This window comes from Notamacropus eugenii, chromosome 5 (genome assembly GCF_028372415.1).
Source record: "Notamacropus eugenii isolate mMacEug1 chromosome 5, mMacEug1.pri_v2, whole genome shotgun sequence".
NCBI lineage: Eukaryota > Metazoa > Chordata > Mammalia > Diprotodontia > Macropodidae > Notamacropus > Notamacropus eugenii.
The window spans coordinates 436,925,569-436,950,176 of NC_092876.1; the positions used below are offsets into that span (position 1 = coordinate 436,925,569).

The window sequence follows — 24,608 nt, forward strand, 5'->3', positions numbered from 1 at the left end:
GAATCTAGAAAGTTTTGCCTCATACGCTCACCTAAGGACTGAAATGAAGACAAAAAACTGAAGAAAGAACAATGCGTTTTCATTGTTGCTGAAAAAAGAAGCCAAGAACTTTCTAAGAGAAAGAGATTTTGAAAGTGAACAAAAAGTATGAGAAGATGGTGTTTGAGAATGGCATTTATACACCCAGACCATGGTTTAAGAATGTAAGAATGACAGGCTCTTAACCAGGAATAGAGTGCTCTTACCAAGGGCCAGAAAAATAAATTTGCCCGGAATTTTGCAACTTTAATCAAACTGGCTTTAAGCTGAGATGACAGAGAAGAAAGAAAAGTCCTTATAACTACTGAGATAGATATATAAGGAGCAGCTGTCGTGTAGGGAGGAGAACTGCAAAATAATAATATCATTATTCATCATCGCAATAATAACTAGGACATTTACACAGCACTTTAACAAGTGCCATCACAGTTGATAGAAGAGATGCACAGAAATTCACAGGAGATAAAGTCTAAAGAAAGGAGCCAGCTACAAATCCATTGCTTTAGATGTATACGTAAAAATGTATAAAGTATGAATAAGAAATAAGATGAAATAGAGACCCCATTAAAAGAAGATAAATATGACCTTATAGATATCACTGGTGGAATGAGACCCACGTTCAGGATATGATTTTGGAAGGGTATAGTTTCTTCACACACACACACACACACACACACCTATATGGATTATACATGTGTATAAATATACATAAATATGCACATATATGACAGGGCAGCAAGGTGGCACAGTGCACAGAACACTGGACTTGGCATCAGAAAGACCCATTTTTCTGAGTTCAAATCTGGTCTCAGACACTAGTTGTGTGACCCTGGGCAAGTCACTTAACCCTATTTGCCTCAGTTTCTTCGTCTTTAAAATGAACTGGGGAAGGAAATGGCAAACCTTTCCAGTACCTTTGCCAAGAAAACCCCAAAATGCATCACAAAGAGTCTCAAACAGCTGAAAAAACTGAACAACAAAAACAAAGCTCATTCCAGTTTTTAAGATGACTTTAGATATTGTATTGAATTTGGGATACGATTTATGGGATTATAAATTTAGAAGTACAAAGACTATTTTGCAGATGAGGAAACTTGGACCCAAAGCAGTTAAATGACTTACCCAGTCACAGAGGTAGCAAATGACAGAGCTAGAGGTCTTCTGACCGCATCTAGTGTTCTTCCCACTGTGCCATGTGGATCATTAACTTCAACATGAATATTACTACACTCAGAAACATTAGTATTGTCTTCTCTAAGAATTTTGCAACCTTTTCCTAAGGAATACAATGAACCTGCTTCTAGATCTGAAAATTTTACAATGGCCTTTGTCCAAAAGCAATAGTATTCTGACCTAGAAGGATGCTTAAGAGGTCTGCAGCTGACACAAACTTGGAAGGCACAGCTAATATCACAGATTATGAAATCAAGATCACAAACAATCTTGACAGGATACAATGCTGGTTGGATATCAACAACATGAATTCAACAGGGATACATGTAAGAGAATGAATTGGAAACTAAATACAATGGAAATCTAGAGACTTATTTACTTTCATTGTTGTTGTTTCCCAGCTGTGCTACTATGTATCATAAGGTTATTAATTAATCTTCCATTGACCTTCAGATATTCATATTAAAATCAGCTAAATGGGGAAAGGAGCAATGTAGCAAGGAATAGGTGCTAAGCAGATCTATAGTCTGTTGTAGCTCTGTGATTTCCAAGCTACCATTTAGGTTTTTGAAAGAAAAAAAAAAGAAAGAAAGGAAAGAAGGAAAGAAGGAAGGAAGGAAGGACGGACAAAAAAAAAAGGAAGGAAGGAAGGAATATACAAATGTAGGGCATGATTAGACTTGATTTAGCCTCAGTCCATCTGGCTAGAGTCATAATTTATTAAATACTATACCTGAGGCACTGGAAGGTCAAATACTGAAGCTGAAACTTAAATACTTTGGCCACATGATGAGAAATGAAACTCATTGGAAAAGACCCTGATGATTGGAAAGACTCAAGGCAAAAGGAGAAGGAGACAATAGAGGATGTGATGGAAACAATGAGCATGAGATTGGACAGTCTTTGAAAGATAGTGAAAGATAGAAGGGCCTGGCATGCTGTGGTCCATGAGGTCATGAAGAGTTGGATACAACTGAATGACTGAATGACACACCTGAGGCAAATTTAGTTGGAAGGAAGGGATGGTAACAATGAATAATGGAGGAAAGATGGTGGCACAGAGCCACCAAGTGGCATAGGTATGATAGTGTATAGGATGGTCCCACTGTTGGGGGGGACAGAATACCCTCAGAGAGTACTGTAGATCAATTGTGTCGCATGCTTCAAGGAAGGATCATGAGGCAAGGTGTGCGTATATGTGAGGAAACATGGAAGTGTGCTTTCTTAGGGAAGAAGCACAAGCCTCATGTTGGCACCTGAGGCAAAGTCTTGTTCAACACATGCTGGTTCTAGCTCTGGATGTGAAAAAGATGAGATTGTTTAATTAAGCCAGCCACACACCATGAGTGTAACATCACTGATAAAAATGCAACTAAAAAATCATGCTGTCCAGATCACAGAAAGTAAGATGTCCTTCATTCTGCAGGAGTCAGATTATAATCAGAACGTTTTATCTAGTCTTGATACTATATTTAACTTTTAAAAACTTAATCATCTTTTTCCCTTTTCTTTTGATCTCCTTCTTTCCATTCTTATTTGGGCATGTGGTTCAAAATCTTCGCTTCCTACTGCCCTCTAACATCCTATTTTAAGTAACATTCTTTTGCCGCGTTCTTTCCCAAGAAGTCTTTCTTTACTTTGCTGTCATACCTCCATTCTCAACTAGTCTATAATGATCCTATTCTCTGATTCGTGAGCAAAACCTTTATTTGTCCATCTTTGCATTCATATTTGATCGATATTTATTGATTGAAAGTTAAATGAAAAGTTAGGTTTGAAGCTTAAAAAAATTACTTTACTTCATTGATCCTCAGTTTCCTCACCCATAAAATGGGAATAATATTTTTACTTCTTACCTTATACGTGAAGATCTAAAGATACATGCAAATCATTTTGTATTATATATTATACATATAAATTATTATTATAAGTAGAAAAAACACTTTACATGGAAGTAAAAGATGTGAGTAACGATAGTAGCCCTGCTTTACACTTTCTATGTAAACTTGAGCAAGGCCCTTGACAAGTTTGTATTCTCTCTTTTCTCATCTGTAAAACAGGAATAGTAATATATGCTTGCCTCCCCCTCAAAGGGTTTTTATGAAGACCAAATGTGAAAGTAACCTGGGAACTTTATAATGGTATGTGAACACAAAGTTCATATATAGAGGTATAGGTTCCTACCTTTCATTTAAATTGTGCTTCACATTTATCAAACAGATTTGACAAACATCATAAAAAAACAGATTATTGTGGAAAGAGCAGAGAATTCCAAATCAAGGTCACAAAGTTAGTTGGTGACACAGCCAAATGGGTGAAATGGCTGGTCTTCTTCTAGGTAGAGTGGGAAGAAGGATAAAAATATTCCTAGTATGATCTCAAACTCTTACACAGTCTATTGGTTACAGAGCTTGATTCTAAATCCAGGGTTATGGAGTCCCAGACCATCTTATCACTCTATCTTTGCCACTGAAGCATGTGGCAATGCTTTCTCCATTCCAGTATCATGCCGATATGAAAATGAGATCTTAGGGGTATATCAAGACCACAGGGTAGCCCTCAAGTTGTTTTCCCCCAATAAATGAGGCTCATTAACTAAAAACAGAGGTTTAAACACTAAATACTGCTTTATTATGTTGTCAGCAGAAATGCATTTTAATTTTATTTCACTCAAAGACGCTATAAATCATAGAGAATTTGGGGGTGGGTGGGAGCTATTAAAGATTTTTTTAAAGAGACCTTTTATTGGAAACACTGACAAACGTAACAACAGCAGGGTTCTGGAAACATTAAAAGTCATCTGGACTTTATATAATCTCCCATCAATTTAAAATACAACTCTTAAAGGCTGTGAAAGCTTTTTTTTTTTTAAAGTGCTACAGATGAGAAGTTGTACATGCTTAAAATACTCCCTGTTCTCCCTCCCACTATTAGTGAAGCTCTTACTGCTGTTTACTTTTATTTTTGTTGAAAAGATGGGGAGGGGGGGGGGGGGAGAGAGAGAGAGAGAGAGAGAGAGAGAGATGGGGAGGGAGAGAGAGAGAGACAGACACACAGAGAGAGAGATAGACATAGAGAGACAGAGACAGAGGCAGAGACAGAGACACAGAGAGAGACAGACAGAGAGACAGAGAGAGACAGAGAGAGAGAGAGAGAATCTGTTTGCTCATGGGGCAACATGGCTGCCCACCTTCGGGTAATCATGGCCATCTTTCACCAGCATTAGCAAAACTAGGTCTCCTTCCTTGTGTTTATTGCATTTGCATTATCCATCCTAACCCAAATATAGAACCACAGGACAATTTGCACAGCATGATTATTATAAAGTGTTATGGTTTCTGGCTTAAATGAATGAGTTCATAAAGGGAACAAGGACAGATAGAATTAATCTTATCTTCAAAGCTAAAAGATTTCATAGTGTATAAGCATTCTACTTCTTTTTTATATTCCTTTTGTTTTATATAGGATTGACATATGTCCTGGACCTGACTGAACAATTTAGAAACTGAGGCTTCTGACTCTGTGTTCAGAGCCAAATTGTCAAGAGTCAGGTCAAAATTGCTACCCCTCCACTGAACTGAAAGGGAAAATTAAGGAGCAGGAAATAAGCATATGTAGAGTGCCCACTACGTGCCAGGAATTGTACTAAATGCTTTCATAAATGCCTGATTTGATGCTCACAACAACCCTGTGAGGTAGGTTACTATAATTATGCTCATTTTATAGATGAGAAAATGGAGACAAACAGAGGTTAATTGACTTGCCCAGGGTCACAGCTAATAAGTAGTAGTAAAATTGGAACTCAGATCTTCTTGACTTCAGGGCCAGGGCTTTCATCATTGTGTTGACAAACTCCATTCAGTTGACTTAAAAGTTCACCTAGCTCCCATCCTAGTCCCTAATATTGTGTGGTAGAATAGTGGGCAACGCTCTTTGGTTGCTTAGAATGCTTACTGGCACTCTGAAGAAGCTACCAACCTTTAACAAATAGGTTGGAGCTGAGTTCGGGTAAGAAGGGATGCATAAGCACAAGAAAGAAAATGATTTGTTTGGTTTTAGGTGCGACCAGTGATTTCATTAAGTCAAGTGAAGAAACTTCCTCTTAGCAATGCAGATCAGTTGACAACGTACAGTGTTAATGTATCCCCGGAGGCCATAGAAGTTAATTGCCCAGGATGACACAACCAGAATGTCAGAGACTTTGGATTTGAACCCAATAAAAGGTCACTGACTTAAGAATCAAAAAACTTGAGTTTTTTAAATATCATTTCTGACATTACCTGAGTAACCTTGGCAACTCTCTTAACCTTCTCTGGTCTCAGGTTTTCCATCTGTGAAATAGCAGGTGGAGGGGGGTGAGGGGCTCTAAAGTCCCTCCTAGCTCTCAATCTGTGATTTTGTGACCTTCCTGACCCCAAGGCACCTTTCTATCCCCAAGGCAGGCTTTTTACTGATTTAAAAGAGTAAGAGAACAGGCAAATTATGTAAGATGAGTCTTCCAAGTACTGGCAAAGAATGTGTGTCATGCTTTTTTCTTTTTTGTTGGGAAAACATACAGAAAATCAAAGTGTAGATCAGTGGGAGGGGTCAGCCTGACATGTGAAAAGGTGTGTGCTACGTGAAAATGAATGAACAAATCTGTATCTTTGTACAGTTTAACCATTTAAGTACAATGTGTCAGGGGACCAGCTTGGAGTGGCTGAATCAGAAGACTTCTCCTAGACTCATCCAACAAGGGCAATGCATGTTTCTGGAGATCGCAGGAAGACGTGGGGGTATACGCCTTCACAATAAGACAAAATACAGGGGAATTGGGTTGACGTAGTCTCCCTCACAACACCTGCAATTTAGTTTCCTGATCTTCTATGATCTCTCAGTCCCTCGTTGGCAGCCAACTCCCTCATCTGTCAGCGCTGGATCTTTATGTTTCACAAACATCCGGGTCTGAAGGCAGCCTGGCTGCTCCACCACAGCCACAGGAGGAGGTTACCTTTCCCTGGCCTTGGGGTTTTCCTAATCATCAGTAAGGGGAATTCCTGTAGGGTGGAAATGCAACAAGGTTGTTTGCCTCCTCAAAGAGGAGACTGAAGGCTGCAATGGGCAGAGTTATTTTCTGTCCTGCACGCCTTTGAAGGAGGTAGCTCAAGATGCCAATAGTTTGAGGAAGAGGAAAGGTGGAGCAGAGGCCATGCCAGGACATTCCATGGTGTATATATAGATATAGAGATATATGTGTATATACACATATATGTACATACATGTGTGCATGCACATGTACATATACACATGCATACATGTCTGTATATGTAATGCTATATATGTATCCCACATTACCTATTGCATGCACATATGTATGTATATGTATGCATACATGCATGTATATTGTGTATTGCATGTATATATGTACATATATGTGTGTTAGGTATGTATAGGCATATATGCATATATTCATATGTATGTGTATATATATATAATATACACATACATAAAACTTAATTTTTTTCTCTATTCTCAGTCTCCTTTTTTTATTGTTGACCTTGAAATGCTCTCCTTTTTGGACATCTCCTCTCTGGGACACAACATTATCTTGGTTTTCAAACCTTTCTCATTATTCCTTCTGTTTTCTGGAACTTTCATCTTCCTCCAGCCTAACTTCACTTCCTGTCCTAAGAGGAAACTAGTTAATGAGGGGAATTCTGTGGATACAGTTTGTTGACCTCTCATTTGACTTTGCTCTGGACTCTCCTGACTTTTATGCACCTACCCCACCCATCTTTCCTTCTTTTTTGGAGATGCCTTGACCTCTTCAGTTGCTTCCTCTACTTGCAGAGTTCTTGCTTGGGACCATCATTGGAGAGAATGAGGCATGCTCACTTTTTTAAACTGGTGGTCATGATCATTTACATCTTGTCCCCACCCTACTGTCTTGTTCTGCCCCCTTGCTTTTCAGCTGTCTTTTATAAGTTATCTCGGCCCCCCCCCCATTAGAATATAAACTCCTTGAAGGCAGAGGCTATCTTTCCTTTTTTTATATATTTGTATTTCCAGCACTTAGCACAGTGTCTGACACATAAGAACTTTTTTAAGTTCTTTACCTGACCTAAGTTCAGCCCTCCCTCACTTAAATTCAATTCACTTGCCTGTCATGGCATTGCCTCCCTGATGTCATAATCTTCTGTAGACAAGCAACAGCAACCTGATCTAAGCTAGATCTCAGCAATGCTTTTGGTAAAGTATCTCACACTGTTTTTGTGGAGAAGATGAAGAGATATGGGTTAGACAATAATAACTTAATGGATTCAGAACTGGGTTGGGTGGCTAGAGTAGGTGCCCAGTATAAATATGGCAAAAAGTTTCTCCAATAGAGTATCATATTTGGCCCTGTGCTATTTAATATATTTTCCATGACATAAAGATTGGGCTCATTGAATCTGCAGTTACTCAAAGTTAGAAGGGCTCTCTAACCCACCGGATGAAAGAGTTGGGATGCAAAAGGATCTCAGCATTGGTCTGAATATAATAAGACTAACTCCAATTATGTGGTAATAAATATAGTCATACAAAAAACAAACAAATCACATTTCAAAAGTATGAAACAGTGGAGGCACAGAGAGCCAGCAATCACTGTCCCCCCACCAAAATAAAAGAAAGAACAATTTTAGTAACCTGCAAGCTAGATATGAGTCAACAATCTGATGAGGTAGCTAAAATAGTTAATGTAAGGTGTACTTAGAGGGACATAGCATCCAGAAATAGGAAGGTAATGATCCCACTGTTCTCTGCTTTTGTTAGACCTCTTCTGGAATGTCCTATTTGGGGCATCACTGGATTTATAGAAAGGATTGATAGAGTGGAGAATGTCTAGAAGAAAGCAAAAAAAATGAGGAAGGGTCTTGAGTCCAGATCATAGGAGAACCAATTTAAGGAACTGGTCATGGTTAGCCTGGAAAAAAGAAGGCTCAAAATTCAGTATCACTGATTTCAACTATTGGAAGGGCTGTCGTGGAGGAAGAATTAGATTTGTTCTGCTTGACCCCAAAGGGCATAGCCAAAAACAATGAATGGAAGTTGCAAAGAAGCAAATTTAGCCTCATATCAGGAGAAACTTCCTAACAATTGCTGGTTGTCCTTCATTTTTGAAGAGGATCCATGACTTCACCAGATAATGCCTTGACTTGTACTTAAGTCAGACTTAAGTAAGGCAGAACTGTCAGCCTTGCTCTTTACTTCAGAGTCGTTTAAGTCCAGTGGTAGAACAAAAGTCAAGATGCCTGGTGATGGTCCAGCATTCAATGGATGACCTTGGTGTTTCAATGTCTGACCAAGCTCTGAGCTCTCTACGATGGCTGCTTTAGCCACCTTGATGGCCACGGGAGCAAATTGTTCTCATATATCCATTCTGGCAGGGGAAGTCTTCATGTGCTTGAGGTAGACATTCCTCTAACTCACCAATGGATGGGAGGCCTGTTGGTTACCCTCAACTGGGTTTAGCCCATCTGGGGAGACAGTTTACCAGAGTGTGGCTGCTGCCCATGCTACAGCTTCTTAAAGCCACAAGTGAGAGTTGGGTGAACGGTGGACACCAAAGGTGGATGAGCAGTCCTGAAAAAGCCCCTGCAAGCCCTCACACCAGAGGTGCTAGTCTTCCTGAACACTCCATACCCCCTTCCTAACAATTAGAGCTGTCCAAAAAGAAGAATGGTCTGCATCAGTCACTCCAGTAACATTTACATTAAATATTCCTCTTAGTATATACCATCTTCCTCCCCACTATTTGACTCCTTTAAATATTCCAATGGAAGAGCTTTTGCAATTAGCTGCTACTCAGTTTTGATATTCCTTACAGGCAGAGTTGGGAGAACATCTGCTGTACAAAGCCTTGCCTATGTCTCTTATTTGATTTGTAATATGTCTTGTATACCTCACACATGTATATGTTGTTTGCCCAATAGAACGTGAGTTCTTTGAGGACAGAATATGTTTGACTTTGTTCCTTGTATCTCTAAGATTGGCACAGTGCCTGGCACGTAGTAGGACTTAATAAATGCTTATTAACTTATTCAACCTCTAGCATAAACAAAAATACCTTGTCAGAATTGCGTATGAAGGCATCAATAATTTTGTTTCATGAATGTGATCCAGACATATATTCTAAATCCACATTTGGAAAAGATTAGTAAAGGTTTGTTTACAAACCGTGCAGTGTCGGTGAGACTTTCATTTACTCCCAAATGAATATCTTGGGTCGTCAGGAAACAAGGATGACCTCCAAGCAAAGCAAATCCTAGGAAGAAATTTTTAAAAAGAATCAGGTATAGATGTCATGGAGATACATAACAAGAAATAGAAAGCCTGTAGAGGAAAAAAAAATGGCCAAACTTGGCAAAGCACAATTTCAAAACACTTCCTCTATGATAAAGACAATACCAGTGAATTCATCCTATCACTCCTGTCATCACTGGGAAAACAAAATGAGAAATTCAGATAGCAGCTTGGCATTCTTCTCCTTGTTTTTCATACTAAGTCCCTGTTTCTTTCTGCTATCTTACTAAACAAAATAATTTTTTTTGTCTATTGTGTCTCCTTCACATCATTATTTTTACCATGACTGGACAAAACCCTTTTGAGGGGAGGGGTACAAAGGAAGGTGGGTATTCTCTCCCTGGGTACTGCCTGACTATGTTAAGTTGCTACAACTTTAGACTCCTTCTCAGTGGATTTTAGAGGTAGGCCTGGGAAGGCAGCTAAGTGGAGATTACCTTCTCACCTCTTGCCTATACTGTTATTATAAATTTCTAATTGGTCACTCTTCTTCTAGCATCTTCTATATTCTATTTTTAGCTGTTAAAAATAACTTACCAAGGCCCAAGTCTGGCCATGCTCAGAATTCTTCAATAGCTCAATGTTTCCTCTAGGATAAAACACAGGTAACTCAACCTCAAATTTAGATGTCTGCACATGCTGGCCCCCACTTATCTTTCCAGTCCTATGTCATATTACTTTATTTCTATGTTTCAGTAAAACTGGACCACCAGCCATTCCACAAATTTGAAGTTCCATCTCCCCTTGCCTTGGATTCACACAAGCTGCCCTCCGTGCTGGGAATGTCCTTATTCCAGATGTCATTGTCCTCTTCAAGAATGAAAGTCAAAAATTAACAGCAATCTGTGGGTTCCACACATGGACAGAGCATGGCTCTCAGCCAAGCCTTGGTCTAGCCAAACAACATCCCTCTTTCTTCAGATGCCTATATGAAGGCTGCTATGGCCTAGGAAGGGAGCATATACCAAATTCATAGATTGGTAAAATTGGGAGGAATACCTAATATTGATCACAAAGTCAGTTTTCCAAAAGCTCTTGACCAAAACCAGAATGATAGGTCCTATTTACCATAGGTCAAATTTAGGTAAGTAAGGACAGGGAAAGAGACTGAAGTTGTGATTCTCTTGGCATAGGGGACTCCCAAATGAAAAAAAAATCCCATTACCAATAATGGTCAACACCTTCTCTGCCACTTAAGAGTCTTAGAGAGCTGCTTGAGAACTGAAAAGTTATGTCCCCTGCCCAGGGTCATAGAGCTGGTATATATATATATATATATATATACATACACACATATACATATACATATATATACATATATACATACATACACACATATATATACATATATATGTATATATATAATCAGAAACTGCACTAGAACTCAGGTCTTCCTGGTTCTAAGGCCTGCTTGCTATCTAGTCTTCCACACTACCTGGTGAAAATTAATAGAAATAATGGTGAAGACTTCACTGGGGTTGAAAAATGCATAGAATGTGGGGGACACTAAGATAAATTTGGGGCAGCTAGGTGAAACAGTAGATAGAGTGCTGGGCATGGAGTCAGGAAAACCTGAGTTCAAATCTAGCCTCAGATACTTACTAGTTGTGTGACCCTTGGAATGTCACTTAATCCTATTTGCCTCAATTTCCTCATCTGTAAAATGATCTGAAGAAGGAAATGGCAAACCGCACTCGTATCTTTGCCAAGAAAGCCCTTTAAATGGGGTCATAAAGAGTCAGATACCACTGAAACAACTGAACAATAACACTGTCCCAGGGGGCAGCAGCAGTAGGTGAAAGTTATAAACAGGCAAATTTCCACTCCCATAAGGAAAAGCTGCCTGACAATTCATTACCCTTCTTGGGTTCTCCTCCACAAACTTTCAGCTCTCAAGTTGGAAGCTTGATGAGCGTTTTTCAGGAATATTGTAGAAAGGATTCCTCTCCAGGTTTCGCTTGGACTAGATGACAAAGAGCATTCTTTCAGTTCAGGTTCTATGTAACTATAGGTGAGGAACCCAGAAGGAAATGGAAGCTGTTGTTAAGACCTGAAGATTCTGTTTGGGGATGGCTTAGAGTGACTAAGGAACTCTCACCTGGCCAGGAAACCAAGATCAAAACCCTCAGAACTTCTTGGACCAAGTAACTATCCTTCCTTAGGAAAGTTTCTTCCTTTTCCAATACTTTTCCTGCCGAGACCTCAAACTGCTGACCTCAAGTTCTTGACCCACACCCCATCTTCACATTCTTCACACACACTCTTCAAACCCTGATAGAGCTTCTTTGTTGTTGCACTTGCATTCTTTTCAGGATGACCCCCATTTGGGGTTTTCTGGGAGGAGATACTGGAGGAGTTTACCATTTCTTTCTCCAATTCATTTTACAGATAAGAAAACTGAGGCAATCAGGGTTAAGTGACTTGCCCAGGGTTACATAGCTAGTGTCTAAGGCTGGATTTGAACTCAGGAAGATGAACCTTCTTGACTCTAGGCATGGCACTCTCTGCATTATGGCACCACCTAGCTGCCCTACTTTCCTAATAATTTCCTCTGTAGGTTTCCTCTTTAGCCAAACACCTCTAACCCCCAACCACTGCTACACTTAATTTTGTATATACGCTGTATATCTCTACATATTGTTTTCCCTATGAGAATATAAGTGCCTTGAGGATGGAAATTGTTTTATTTCTTTTTTTGTATTCCTAGTACCTAGTACACAATAGACAAATATTTGTTGATTATATTTAATTGCACACCAACATCTCTAATTATTTTTATCTACTCAATTTTTTCCTCACAATTGCTTTTCTATAATTACTTTAAGAGCATGTCCCCTAACTACTCCATTGAGTTTTGGGGTACCACAACTGGTTTTTCCAGGTATGAGGTTATATTCCTAAAATATTTAAAATAACAATATAATGAAAAAACCTTTAGAACTTGCCTTAGCAACTTATAACTAGTTATTAGTTATTCCTACATTTTAAGATGACTGAATTTCTCCAAAAATAATCTTATATATAATTCATGCATCTATATTAATGAAATATACAATTCTTGAGAGGAGGGATGTGGTAATACTCTAATGAGTTCTTATTCCTAAGGGAATGTGTTTAAATTATTGATTTAGGAAGTGCTGTTGATATTCTTTCACATGAAGGATGATGCTAATTGGTTTGCAATTTATATCAAGTTCAATTCAATATATTTAATTTAACTCATAAAATACTTTGGGTTAGACCCTTGGATTCCAAGAGGACTTTCTCTCCGCAATGCTTTGCAATGCAAAGCCAAGAATACTTGGATTCTAATCTTGCCTTTCATATTTATTAGCTGGGTGACTGTGGTCAAATTCTTTAACCCCTCTGAGCCCCAATATTCTCATTATTTGTAGCATCTACCTCACAGGGCTGGTATGAATCTCAATGATAAATTGTATCCTAAACTGTATCCTAAACATGCAATGCATATAAATGTCAGTTATTATTCTTAAGTACAGATTTATGATTTCATGGCTATAGGGACCTCCCCAGTGAAAAGACTCCCTCTATCCATGAAGACCTGTTCTGCAATTTATAATCTTAGAAAATAATCTGCCTAAGCAACTAGTTGGCACAGTGGAAAGAGCTCTGATCCTGGAGTCAGGAAAATTTAAGCTTAAATACCAGCCTCAGACGCTTGCTAGCCATGTGATCCCAGGCAAGTCACTTAACCTGTTTGCCTCAGTTTCCTTATCTGTAAAATGGAGATGATAATATAGCACCTACTTCTCCAGAATTGTTGTGAGGATCCAATGAGAAAATAACGTGGAGCACTGAGATAACCTTCTCAGGTAACACAGTCCATGTGGAACAGGACTGACCTCAGGTCTTCCTAACTCAAACCTGGCTCTTTCCCCACTATACAACAAATTACCAAAATAATAGAAAGGAGCTAAATTTCTTTTCTTAAAACTTAGGAACTTAGTAGCCACTTAAAACATCTTTCTATTCCTTTTATCTCTTCATACATAGACCAGGAAATTACTTTTTTTTTTTTTACTCTTTCCTTTTTAAGCTAAATTATGTCAACAACAATTTCCTGAGTTCTATTTCTAAAGCCTCTAATAACTGTCATTCTTCTCTGATCTCTTCAAATTTTTCTGTAGTAAAGGGAATCATCAAGCATTGGAACCATGGGTCAAAGTTCAACCACCTAGGTCATATTAGTTGTTTACTTACAAATGTAAATAGATTATCATAAAGTCAAACATTTCTCCTAACAGGACCACTACAGTATTGCTGAGCACATACAGAAGATAATAGCTCACAGTTATAATGTACTTTGTTCACAATAACCCTAATACAAGTTTTCTTATCCTCATTTTAGAGATGAGAAAAGAGAGGCTTAGAGTTAAGTGTCTCTGTCCAAGGTCACAGATCTTTTAAAATAGGGCTGAGATTTGAACTCAGGTTCTCTAATTCAGAGGCATTTGTTTTCCACTATACTATGTCTCCATCACAAAGAGCTCTTTTACAAAGAGAACAAACTGTTTTTGAAATAACATCAGTGAGAAAAAATGTATCTTTCACCCTTCATTAGAAAGCTGGTTAGTTTTGCTGAAATGTCATTTAAAATTTTTCTTTATTGTTTATTCTTTGTTACAAGGGAGGCTCACTGGGGAAAGAAAAGGGAAAGGATATTATTTACAAATGAAGGTGAGGTAAAAACAAAATATGTCAATACTAGTAAATTAATTATTTAAAAAATTAAATATCCTCTTAAATAAGTCTCTCATGAATATTTAGGTTGATGGGAATCTTAGTCCTGGCTCTGCCATTAATTAGGAAGTCTGTCACCTCTCTGTGTCTGCTTCCTCATGTATCACACCTTGTCTGGCTTTCAGTTTGGTTCAGCAAACATTTACTAAGAAACTACTATGTTCTAGGCTCAAGGGAAACAGACATAAGGCAGAACCTCTGCTTTTAAGGTTTTTACATACAAATGGGAGGATGAAGAATGTAAACAGACTAGTAGATGTAAGGAGAAGGGGAGAGAGGGACAGGAGGGAAAGGAAGAAAGGAGAAGGGGGGAGAGAGAGAGAGAGGGAGGGAGGGAGGGAGAGGGAGAGGGAGAAAGAAATGAGAGAGAGAAGAGGAGGGAAGTGAGGAGAAAGAGCTTAACACTGGAAAGGCTCCATGTGGTAAGCAGTACCTGACTTGAGCCTTAAAGGAAGTTAGAGATTCTACCTGGTGAAGATGGGGAAGGAGGCCCTTTCAGGAATGCGGGACAACTTTTACAAAAGCATGAATATAGGATATAAGAGACAGCAAAAAGCTAAGTTTCCAGAGTTGCTGAAGTCATTGAGACTGTCAGATAATAAGAAAGCTAGCTGACTGCAGGTGGCCTCCACCAATCAAGAGACAGAAGGTGGCCTTTAGAAAATTACAAAGTTCTTGCTAAAGGGGACCAAATCTAAAACTAGCTTAAACTAGGGGAAATGACTTAGAATAACTAGGAGAAAGTTTGTCTTCATTGCACTTGCTTAATGAATCTCATGCATATAAGCAGATACACCCTGCATAAAATTATCTCTCCATTTTCTGATTATGGGTCCTATGTTGAAGCATGTTTGTGAGAGGGAAACACACCAAGGATGGTTACGTACTAGGCATGTAGAGAAGATGATGGCCTAATGGAGAATGGACCAACCCATCATCTCTGATGGAGGATCTGTCCTGAATGAACAGTATAAGAATACTCTCCCTTCTGTATCTAGTACTCCCACTTCCTGAAAAGAGGGGTGGGGTCTGCTTTGACCAAAGTGTTCAATTCCTCTGAACTCTACTGTAATAAATTTTCCTTGATATCTGTTAGTGTCAAGTGTGTTTCTAACAAGGAGCTGGAGCGCCAAGCTTAGGAACAGAAGTTAGGCCAGTTTGTCTGGAACATAGACAGTATGAAGGAGAATAGCATGAAATAAGTCTGGAAAAGTAGGTTGGAACTTAGATTGCAGAGGTCTATGATAGGCTAAGGAGTTTGTGTTTGATTTCCTAGGCAATAATGAGTCACTTCAGATTATGCAACTGGAGAAGACATAATCAGACTTTTCTTTCTTCACATGGATATTTGAAAATCAAAGGAGATAAAGGACAGAAATGTAATTCAGAGAATAAGGAGCATTATGCAAATGTAAGCTATTATGGTTTAGATTATGAAGGCTAGTTCAAATGGCGAATAGAAAATGGAAAATCAACCAATGGGAACAAATATGAAGAGAAAAAAATGGATAGTGGTAGTGAATCAGAGAAAAGTGTTTTCATCATATACACTTTGGAAGAAGCAGCAAGAAGCCAAAGGATGGGCTAATCTTAAAGGCTAAATAAAAGCTAATTAATAAAATATAATCAATAAGAAAAATAAAAAAGGCTAATAAACTCTAATAAAAGTTTTCCTGGCAAACATTATAGCAAGAATTGGTAAAAGGAAAACCTATTCTCACAGATAGGAAAATTGCCAGAGCAAAAGTTCCAGAAACAAGTGATATTAACAACACCCTCAGATCAATATTTTAAGATAAACCTCAGACCTTGGATCAATAGACCCTGCCTCCTTTCCTCCACCTTTTTGGACATTATGCAGGTAACTGTCCAGGGTAGTGGTCCAGGTTGCTATTGGAGAAAGAAACACATCACCTGGTTGGTAGTTTCCTATTTTAACTAAATATCCATGCTAATTAGGTGCTCCCTAGGGCAGTAAGGTGGATCTTGGAGAGACACTGGGCTTGGAAGCAGAAAGACTCCTCTTTGTGAGTTCAAATCTGGCCTCAGAAGTCATTTAATCCCAGTTACTCCTCTGTAAAATGAGCTGGAGAAGGAAATGACAGTCTACTTCAGTGTCTTTGCCAAGAACACCCCAAATGGGGTCACTAAGAGTGAGATAGGACTGAACAGCAAATTAGGTGCTAAGCCCAATTGTTTCTACATGACAAGCTTATAAAAAGTGTTTTCAGAGCTCTCTAAATTTTGTCATCCTGGCAAAAAGTCCAGTCACCTCACCCTAGTTATAGCTCTGACAATAACCCAGAATTGTATATGACTTTAAGCTTTACATATGATTTTTTTCCTCCAACACTGTAATAAGAGTATCATGTACAAGTATCATTATTCTCAATTTACATATTAGAAAACTGAAGCTTGGAGGTTGTAATCTTGTCCAGTCGCGAAGCTAAACTTGGTATCCTGGGTCCAGTCTAATTTCTAATACAACACAATTATTCTACTAAAAACAGAAAAGGCAGGTAGAATCATAGCAACCGGAATGGGAAGGGACCACCCTGATTATAAAAAGGGGGTACCTCACTTTACCTGTGGGTGAGGTCACATAGTTAATAGATTGCAGAACTAGTTTGACGACCCAAATCTCCTGATTCCAGACCCAAGTGGACTTCATCAATGGAGAGAGGAAATCAGATTCTCTTGTTACATGACATTCAAAATGTCCCTAAATCTTTCACTTCCCTATCTGTATAAACAGAAATAAGTAACATCGGTGCCCTCTTCTCGCCTTTCCTCACAAGAATACTGGCTAAACAAATTCTACAAATCATGCCTTAGAAGGACCAATATACATAAGTATATATCATTAACCTGAGAGTTAAGGGCCTTAAATTTTGTGGCTGATTCTCCTATATTAGGTGAACTCAGGCAGGAGGTTCAGCCTCTTTGCGCTTTGTTTTCCACACCTGCAGAGTGAGAGCACAGTACTAATTTTCTTGATGTGGGTACTGTAAGGAGCGATTAAATTGATGCCTAAGTACTTTGAAAAGCTTGTGAAGCACTTGAAAGCAAAGCACAAGTGCTAAATGAGAAGACTCTCTCAGGATTCTCCTCCCCTTTTCTATCAGCTCCTGTACTTTTTTGTCAACAGCAAATGTGTCCATGAATCCACTCAATTAGTCTCAAGTAAAAAGGCTGTAATCATTGGCAGGCAGGCACACAGGAGGCTTCTTCCCAGTGTACTTAGCCAGCTGGGCACTGAGAAAGAAAGGAAATGGAATTATTCTTCCACTGAAAATTGCTTCTGGCACTTTTTACAATCCCTAGACAGAGGGTCCCTGTTTATATTTCAATGGATGTGCACAGGCCAATACTTGTAAGCATTAGTCTGCTGTCCTCTAAGTGGGGCTGCTTCCCCCCCTTAATTATGGAAGGCAGAATTGATGTTAAAATGTACCTTGGTCATCACCTTTGTAGTCAAGTGAAAGAAGGGAGTTATTCTGTTGAGGCCTGCATAAAATTTGTTTTTTTCTTTTCTCCTTGAATGATATATTCTTCTCTCCCCCTAATTATGCCTTTGATCTTGATGAGAAAAAAGGCAAAAATAGCTACCCGGAAAGAACTAACAATAAATTCATATAAATAAATTTAATAATTTATTTATATAAATTTATCATAATTTATATAAATTTATTTATTATAAAATTAGTAATAAATTTAGTGGGTATGAAAAAAATAGGGATTTCTTAAATAAATGGATTCAAAGCCAGAAGACCTTGCCCTTCTTTGTTGCAGCATACCTGTGTGACCTTGGGCAAGTCACTTAACCTTCCATTACCTCATCCGCAAAATGAGGGCATTAGAGTAGATCAGAGGTCATCGAATGAAGGGCTTGTGGGCCATAGTATTTTAAAATATAAAAATAATTCTAAGCTGTATAAAAATCAAGCAATGGGTCACTAAGGGTCAGCCCCTGAACTAGACAATTCCTGAGGTCCTTTCCAATACCAAATCCTTGTATCTGTACAATTATTAAGCCAAATAAGCATTTAAAATAAAAGTTAACCTTGACAAAATAATGGTGAGATGAAAACTCATTAGAGGTCTGTGCTCTATCGAATTCGCAGCTGCCTTGATTATCTTATCCAGTCATCCATTCAGCATCTCCTGTCTTCCATCTGGCTCTGGGGGAGAAACTAAGGCTGGTGACTTTGCACCCTCCTGCCCCACTTAAATCCAATTCACTTGCAAGTCGAGGCATCACCTACCTGATGTCATGGTCCTCTTTTAGAATAAAGAATAAATGACAATTGAGCACCTAGTAGGCTCATGTCCTCCTAGTAGGTCAGCCAGAAATAGGTTAAAATGCTAAGATTTTTATCCTTCCTATCTAGATACCATTTTTGAGGGGTAGGGACAGTAATTAACTTTCTTAGTATGCTAAACTGTTGTTGCTCGTTCCTCTTTGTCTCTTCATGACCAAGATGCTCAAGGAACAAACTGTCCATGGGATTTTCTTGGCACAGATACTGGAGTAGTTTGCCATTTCTTTCTTCAGTGGATTAAGGTAAAGCAGAGGGTAAGTGATCACACAGCTAGTAAGCTACCTAGCTGCCTCCTTAGCAAAGAAGTTAAGGGCACATGGCTAGTGAGTGTCTGAGGTCATATTTGAACTCAGGTTTTCCTGAGTCCAGGTCCAGTGATCTATCCATTGAGTCCTCTAGGTGCTAATCTACCAATTAGCAACTAACATATATACATATATATATATATACATTATATACATAATAATGTATATATAACAGATTTAGGGTCCACAGAGATCATGAATGGAGTTGGGGAGGGAATTAAGGGAATAAAGCCACTTATTTTACAGATGAGGAAACTGAAGTCCCGTGAAACGACTTCCCAGTGTCGTACAGGTAATAAATAGTCAGCTCGTTGGCAATGGATCAGCAGTCACTTCCACTAGCTCCTTCTATAACCTGGTAAATAGTTTATGTGGGTAATTAGAACTTGTTGAAAAAATGGACTAAATCAGAAGGGTCACATTCTAGATTTTGGCTGTAAGTATATATGCTAAAAACTGGAAAGTTCTATATAATGGAATTCCTGATGTAATTCAGTATAAATCTCTTACCACATAGGCTACAGAGTCTCGGAGCAGTGATAGGTGTGATAAAATAAAGTTTGATTAACCATGTGCATGTCTTGAAGATAAGGGACTTTATCAAATACTTCTCTGTATCTGTCCACAGTGGCAGGCATTTTCACTCCCTCTAGTCTATTTCACAGGTTATTGATTCATATGGCTTCCTCTCTCACCACTGTGCAGACAGTTTGATAATCTGTCCCTTTAGTCTCCATCTTAAATTTACACTTATGTGTGCTGGATATTTCCATCTGAAGGATTTAAAGTCATTTCAAATGCAAACTGATCATCTCTTCCCTATTCTCCACGTGTTTCTTCTTTTAAATTTCCCAACTCTGTCAATGACAGCCCATCATCTCTTTCATTTAATTGTTGATAAGTCTCCCTCCCTAAAATTTCTTCTTTTGGAGGAGATGAATTTCTCCTCCATAAATACAGTTTTGTGTTCCTTCGCTAAATAATTTCAATAATATCTACATTACATTTCTAATTCTATCCAACTAATCTGGCTTCTAGGTTTTCAGTGCTGACCAACTGCCACATGAGAACAACACTCAAGAATTTCACAGCAATACTCTTTTTTTAGTGAAATGCATTTTCTAACCATTTCCCCCCAGAGAATGATTGATTAAATAAATGTTGACAGCCAATCCCTTCAATTTTATTAGGGCCAGAGCTTTAATCCTAATGGCCTTTTCAATCAAATGACCATCAAGTTTGGAAATGTGTTGGGTTTTTTTTGACGCGATACTAAACAGATTTTGTTCCAAGAAATGCAAAGCACTTAGTCATTTAAAATCCTTAAAGTCTTTGTTAACAAAGGTGAGAATTTAGAAATTAAAGGTAATTAAAACATGTTTTTTGGTGATTTCTTTCCTAATTCCTTCCAAACTATTTGCCAAAATAGTAATATTTGAAATTACTCTATGGCATATTTAAATTTTCCCCCAAATGAACTGAAAATAATTTTGTTTTGAGAACTACGTTGATAAGCATTGATAATTAGAGATATTCAGGATGCCTCATAGCCAGGTTTAGAGGTTCATTAAAACATAACTCAGAGTATTATCTGTCTAAATTCTTCTATGAAGTGCCAAGCATAACTTAGGGGTTTGATGCAATGGTAAAAATATTGGCCTTGGAGCTGGAGGATCCTGGTTCAAATTCTACTTTTGTTACGCTTTATCTATTTGACCTTAGAAAGTAATTTAATTTCTCTGGGCCTCAGTTTCTGTGTCTGTAAAGTGAGGCAGATGGACTAGCCCACTCATTCAATTTAGAAAGTGTTGGGACTGGAAGCTCAATTCCGTGTGGACAGTCTCGGGCAGGTAAAAGTGGGACTTCTAAATCTTAGAGTCTTACGAGGCCCTCCATGAACAGCGGGGGTTCGAGAAGGTCAGACTGAGCTAGCTCGGCTAGCTCGGGTATTTCCGCCTCTCCCCCAGAGATACCTGATGGGTGGAGTCTCCCTGCCCTCAAGGTCGTCCCGGATTGGAGCACACCTAGTTACCTAACAGCATGGTATTGAGATGCAAACTGTGTGGCTGAAGATTAAGTAGGATTAAGGAAGCCAGAAAGCTCTCTCTTAGCACGTGTGGAGCCAAAGAGAAAAGTAGGGCTCCGCTTCTTTTCTTTCCTCTCTCCCCTCCCCCTGTCTCCCCGCTTGTACTTCTACTTCCAATCCCTTAAGCTTAGCCTCCTTAGGAAATCTCCCCTTCTTCCTCCTAAGGAAGACCGCCCCTGCACTTGTAACCGATTCCCTGGAATAAAGCTCAACCCCTGTTCGACTCTGGAACGTCCTTTCTCTCATATGTGCATCTGGCGTGGCCAGCCGAAGACCTGGGACAGGTAGGAAAGACTCGGGTAGCCCAATACAGGCCTCTAGGCTTGGCAAGAAAGCACCTCCTACCGATCCTGGTAATACAAAGACAAAAATGAAACGGTCCTGACTCAAAATCCCTTCTAGCTTTTAACCCATGACCCCATGACTAATTATGATGATTCAGCACATACTTATTTCAATTCAGCAAATATTTATTAAATACTTAGTATGCATCAAACACTGAATATTTTGCTAATTCCTGGAACAGATAAAAATGCTAGATAAGAAGGTATGCTTCCTCTATCAAATTCCTTAAAACTTAGTAGAAGAGATATGCAAACAGAAATAAGCATCATGCACAATAAAGCTTAATAAATATATGAAAGGAAAAAAAGCAACAATGTGTTATGTGAGGACCAACTGAAGAAAGATTAATTTCTGACTGGAGGAACCTGGGAAGACTTAATAGAAGAGGTAGTATCTGATCAGGCTCTTAAAAACAGAGACAGAAGTAGGGTCCTTAGTACAATGCTTGGAATATAATTAGTGCTTAATGAATGCTTGCTTGCTTGATTAATGGAAGTGAAGATAGATATTTCGGGCATAGTGGGGACATGGGGAATGTTTAACAAATAACAATGTTTAACAGATGGACCCAGATGGCTCAGGAGAAGAAAGTGAGGTTAGTGACCTTGCACAGCCCTCCCTCACTCAAATCAAATTCAACTACAAGTCATGTTAACATCTTAATGTCATGGTCCTCTTTGAGAACGAAGGGCATGATGTAAAGTTGTAAGTAGTCCATTTTGTGCATTGGTCAAGGTGTGGTGTGGGAGATGCTCACCTGGGGTGCAGGTGGGCTTCCAGGGAAGAGAAGCACACCCCAGGACACCATGAGGTTAAATTACTAAAAGACTTGTTACTCCTGGGGAGTGAAGGGCAGAAGGGAGTGTGGTTGGGAGCAAGAAAGGATAGGAAATGTCTTTGGCTGAGTGTGGGAAATGGAGGGAGAGCTGCAGGGACCTGGGGGAGAAGAAACTCGTAATGTTGCTACCTGTGCCCTCTGAATCTTCCATCTGTACAGAGGATGACCTGTTTCATAGTTCAAAGCTACCACTTGGAAAGTCAGGCAGCTGCTAGTCAGGAAGCATATCTTCAGATTTTGCATCCAGTGCCCTCTAAGTTCTATACCCTAGGATAAGCCCTTATGGATCCATGCTAGTTATGGCTCAGATGCTGTGGAATAAGGTAAAACATGTCTGGAAAGGTTGTTAGGTAACGTGACCTTATCTATATATTAGAAGACAAAAATCCCCAATCAGTAGTTGGTGAATTATGTATGGCAGAAGGCTGGGACACTTCTACGTAAAAGAAGAAACAATGTGGACAGCAAGCACATACAGTCTTCTTTGAAGAAAGGATTTCCCAGTGACATTCATCTCCAACAGAAAACACTATGCCGAGAATGGTCCTTGCACATCCTTCCACCCAAGTGGAACAAGGAGGCAGACATTGCCACCACTTTCTTAGAATGATGAGCTGCGTGTTCCCCTATGGAGTCCTAGGGAATGGGCTGCCTTTTGCAATGGGACTCACCTGTTTCTGTTGACAGTCTCGTCCTTGTGCTTCTTTTCTCAAAAATCATGCTGAGGGATTTCCCTTGTAACAAAGGCAAATACTGAAAACCAAGAATAAGAAGTGAATTACAACATTATCAGCTGTATTTTAAACACAGTGCTTTATAACTGAAGTAGTCAGAATAAGTGATCTTTAAGTATACTAATTCTACTTATTCTCCCTTCATATGTTAATATTATAATTAATTATATTAATTATTATTATATTATATATAAAATACACAATATATTTTAAAAATAGGAATTTTAAAATTATTTCACATCTTATAGGAGAAGTGGTAGACTAAGGAAGATGAGAGGCAGCAGCACCCCCCTCACCTCACACCATCCCCAGTGCCAAAATCCTCAGCCATTTGAAGATATTTTCCTTATTTTTCCAGGCTAGGCTTAAGGATTAAAAATCATTCTATTTTTTTGTTGATATTCCAATGCTGGTTTACATTTTATCAGGAACCAGGACATATCCCTGCCCATCCTACCCCATTCCTGGAGCTTCCCTAAAAAGGTAATATGATCTGATGGACAAATATTTTCTCATTTGTCAGCCTTCTCCGCAGCTCAGGAAACAAGCTCAGACTCTTATTTATGTGAATGTCTAAACCAAAAAGTTTCAGATAAACTGTGTATAAACCTTAACTTGGGATAGGAAAGGGCTTGTTTACATATGTTTGAAAAGAACTGTTTGGGGGATAGGAGGGGCTCCTCCTTCTTCCTGTTCTGTGTATAGATAATGGAGCAAAGCCTCTGCTTTTTTCTTCTCCTTTTCTTTTCCCTTTTAAGATCCTTTCTGGGGAAGACTTCCCAAGAGGACAAGTTAACCTACCAGTCTGCCACTATATTATAAAAATGATAAAGTGTCAGTGCCAACAATTGTCGACTCATCTCCTTGTTTCTTGACCTGCATGAGAAACTTACCCCACAAAATTTTGCTCTGCTTCTGGTCTCTGAAACTTGAATTAAAAAATTTAGGAGTGAATACTTTCTCTCCTCTCTCTGTTTCCGTTTCTTTTCTGTATCTCTGCTGCCTCTGTGTGTGTGTGTGTATGTGTGTGTATGTCTCCATCTCTCTCTCTCTCTTTCTCTCTCTCTCTCTACATACACACACACACACACACACACACACACACGTGTGTATACTACCATTAAACTTTTTTTCATCCAGGGACCCTTTTAAAAAAAAATCTTTTAAATACTTGGAATTAATTAGACTTGGAATAGATAATGCTTTTACTACTATTTCAGACCAGGGATTCTTAACATTTTTGGTGTCATGGACCCTCTGATTTAACCTACAAGTCCCTTTTCAGAATGTTTTTGCCTTACATTTGTTCTTGAAGGAAATGCTAAATTTTAGTTAGAGGTTAGTGAAAATAAAGATGTGATTGAAGGAAATGCTAAATTTTAGTTAGAGGTTAGTGAAAATAAAGATGTGATTCCCTGCTCCCTTTCTATCCAAGTTCACAGACCTGAAATTTCTTCATGAAGTTTTTTTTGGGGGGCTCCCTAAAATCCAAATCAAAAAGCCCTAATTATACACTGTTAAGTCACCGTTGTGCCTAAAGAATGCCTAAAATGCTTTTCAAACATAAAGGGCTATGTAAATTCCAAATAAAGATAATTGTTAAGCACCCAGTTCTTCCTTTGTCTTCTTGAATACTTGTGACAATACTGGCCTCTTTTCCCCCAACTTTCTTCTGAATTAATT

At 38.8% G+C, this 24,608-nt stretch overlaps 1 protein-coding gene across 1 annotated transcript in view; it reads right to left on the bottom strand.

Moving 5' to 3' along the window:
- Window positions 1-24,608, bottom strand: part of OTC (ornithine transcarbamylase) — a 67,045-nt gene that overhangs the window by 19,767 nt on the left and 22,670 nt on the right. The window contains exons 3-4 of the mRNA XM_072615172.1: window positions 22,863-22,944; window positions 9,409-9,496 (exon numbers count right to left, since the gene is read on the bottom strand). Coding sequence (XP_072471273.1) covers window positions 9,409-9,496; window positions 22,863-22,944 — 170 coding nt within the window. The remainder of the gene's footprint in view (window positions 1-9,408; window positions 9,497-22,862; window positions 22,945-24,608) is intronic.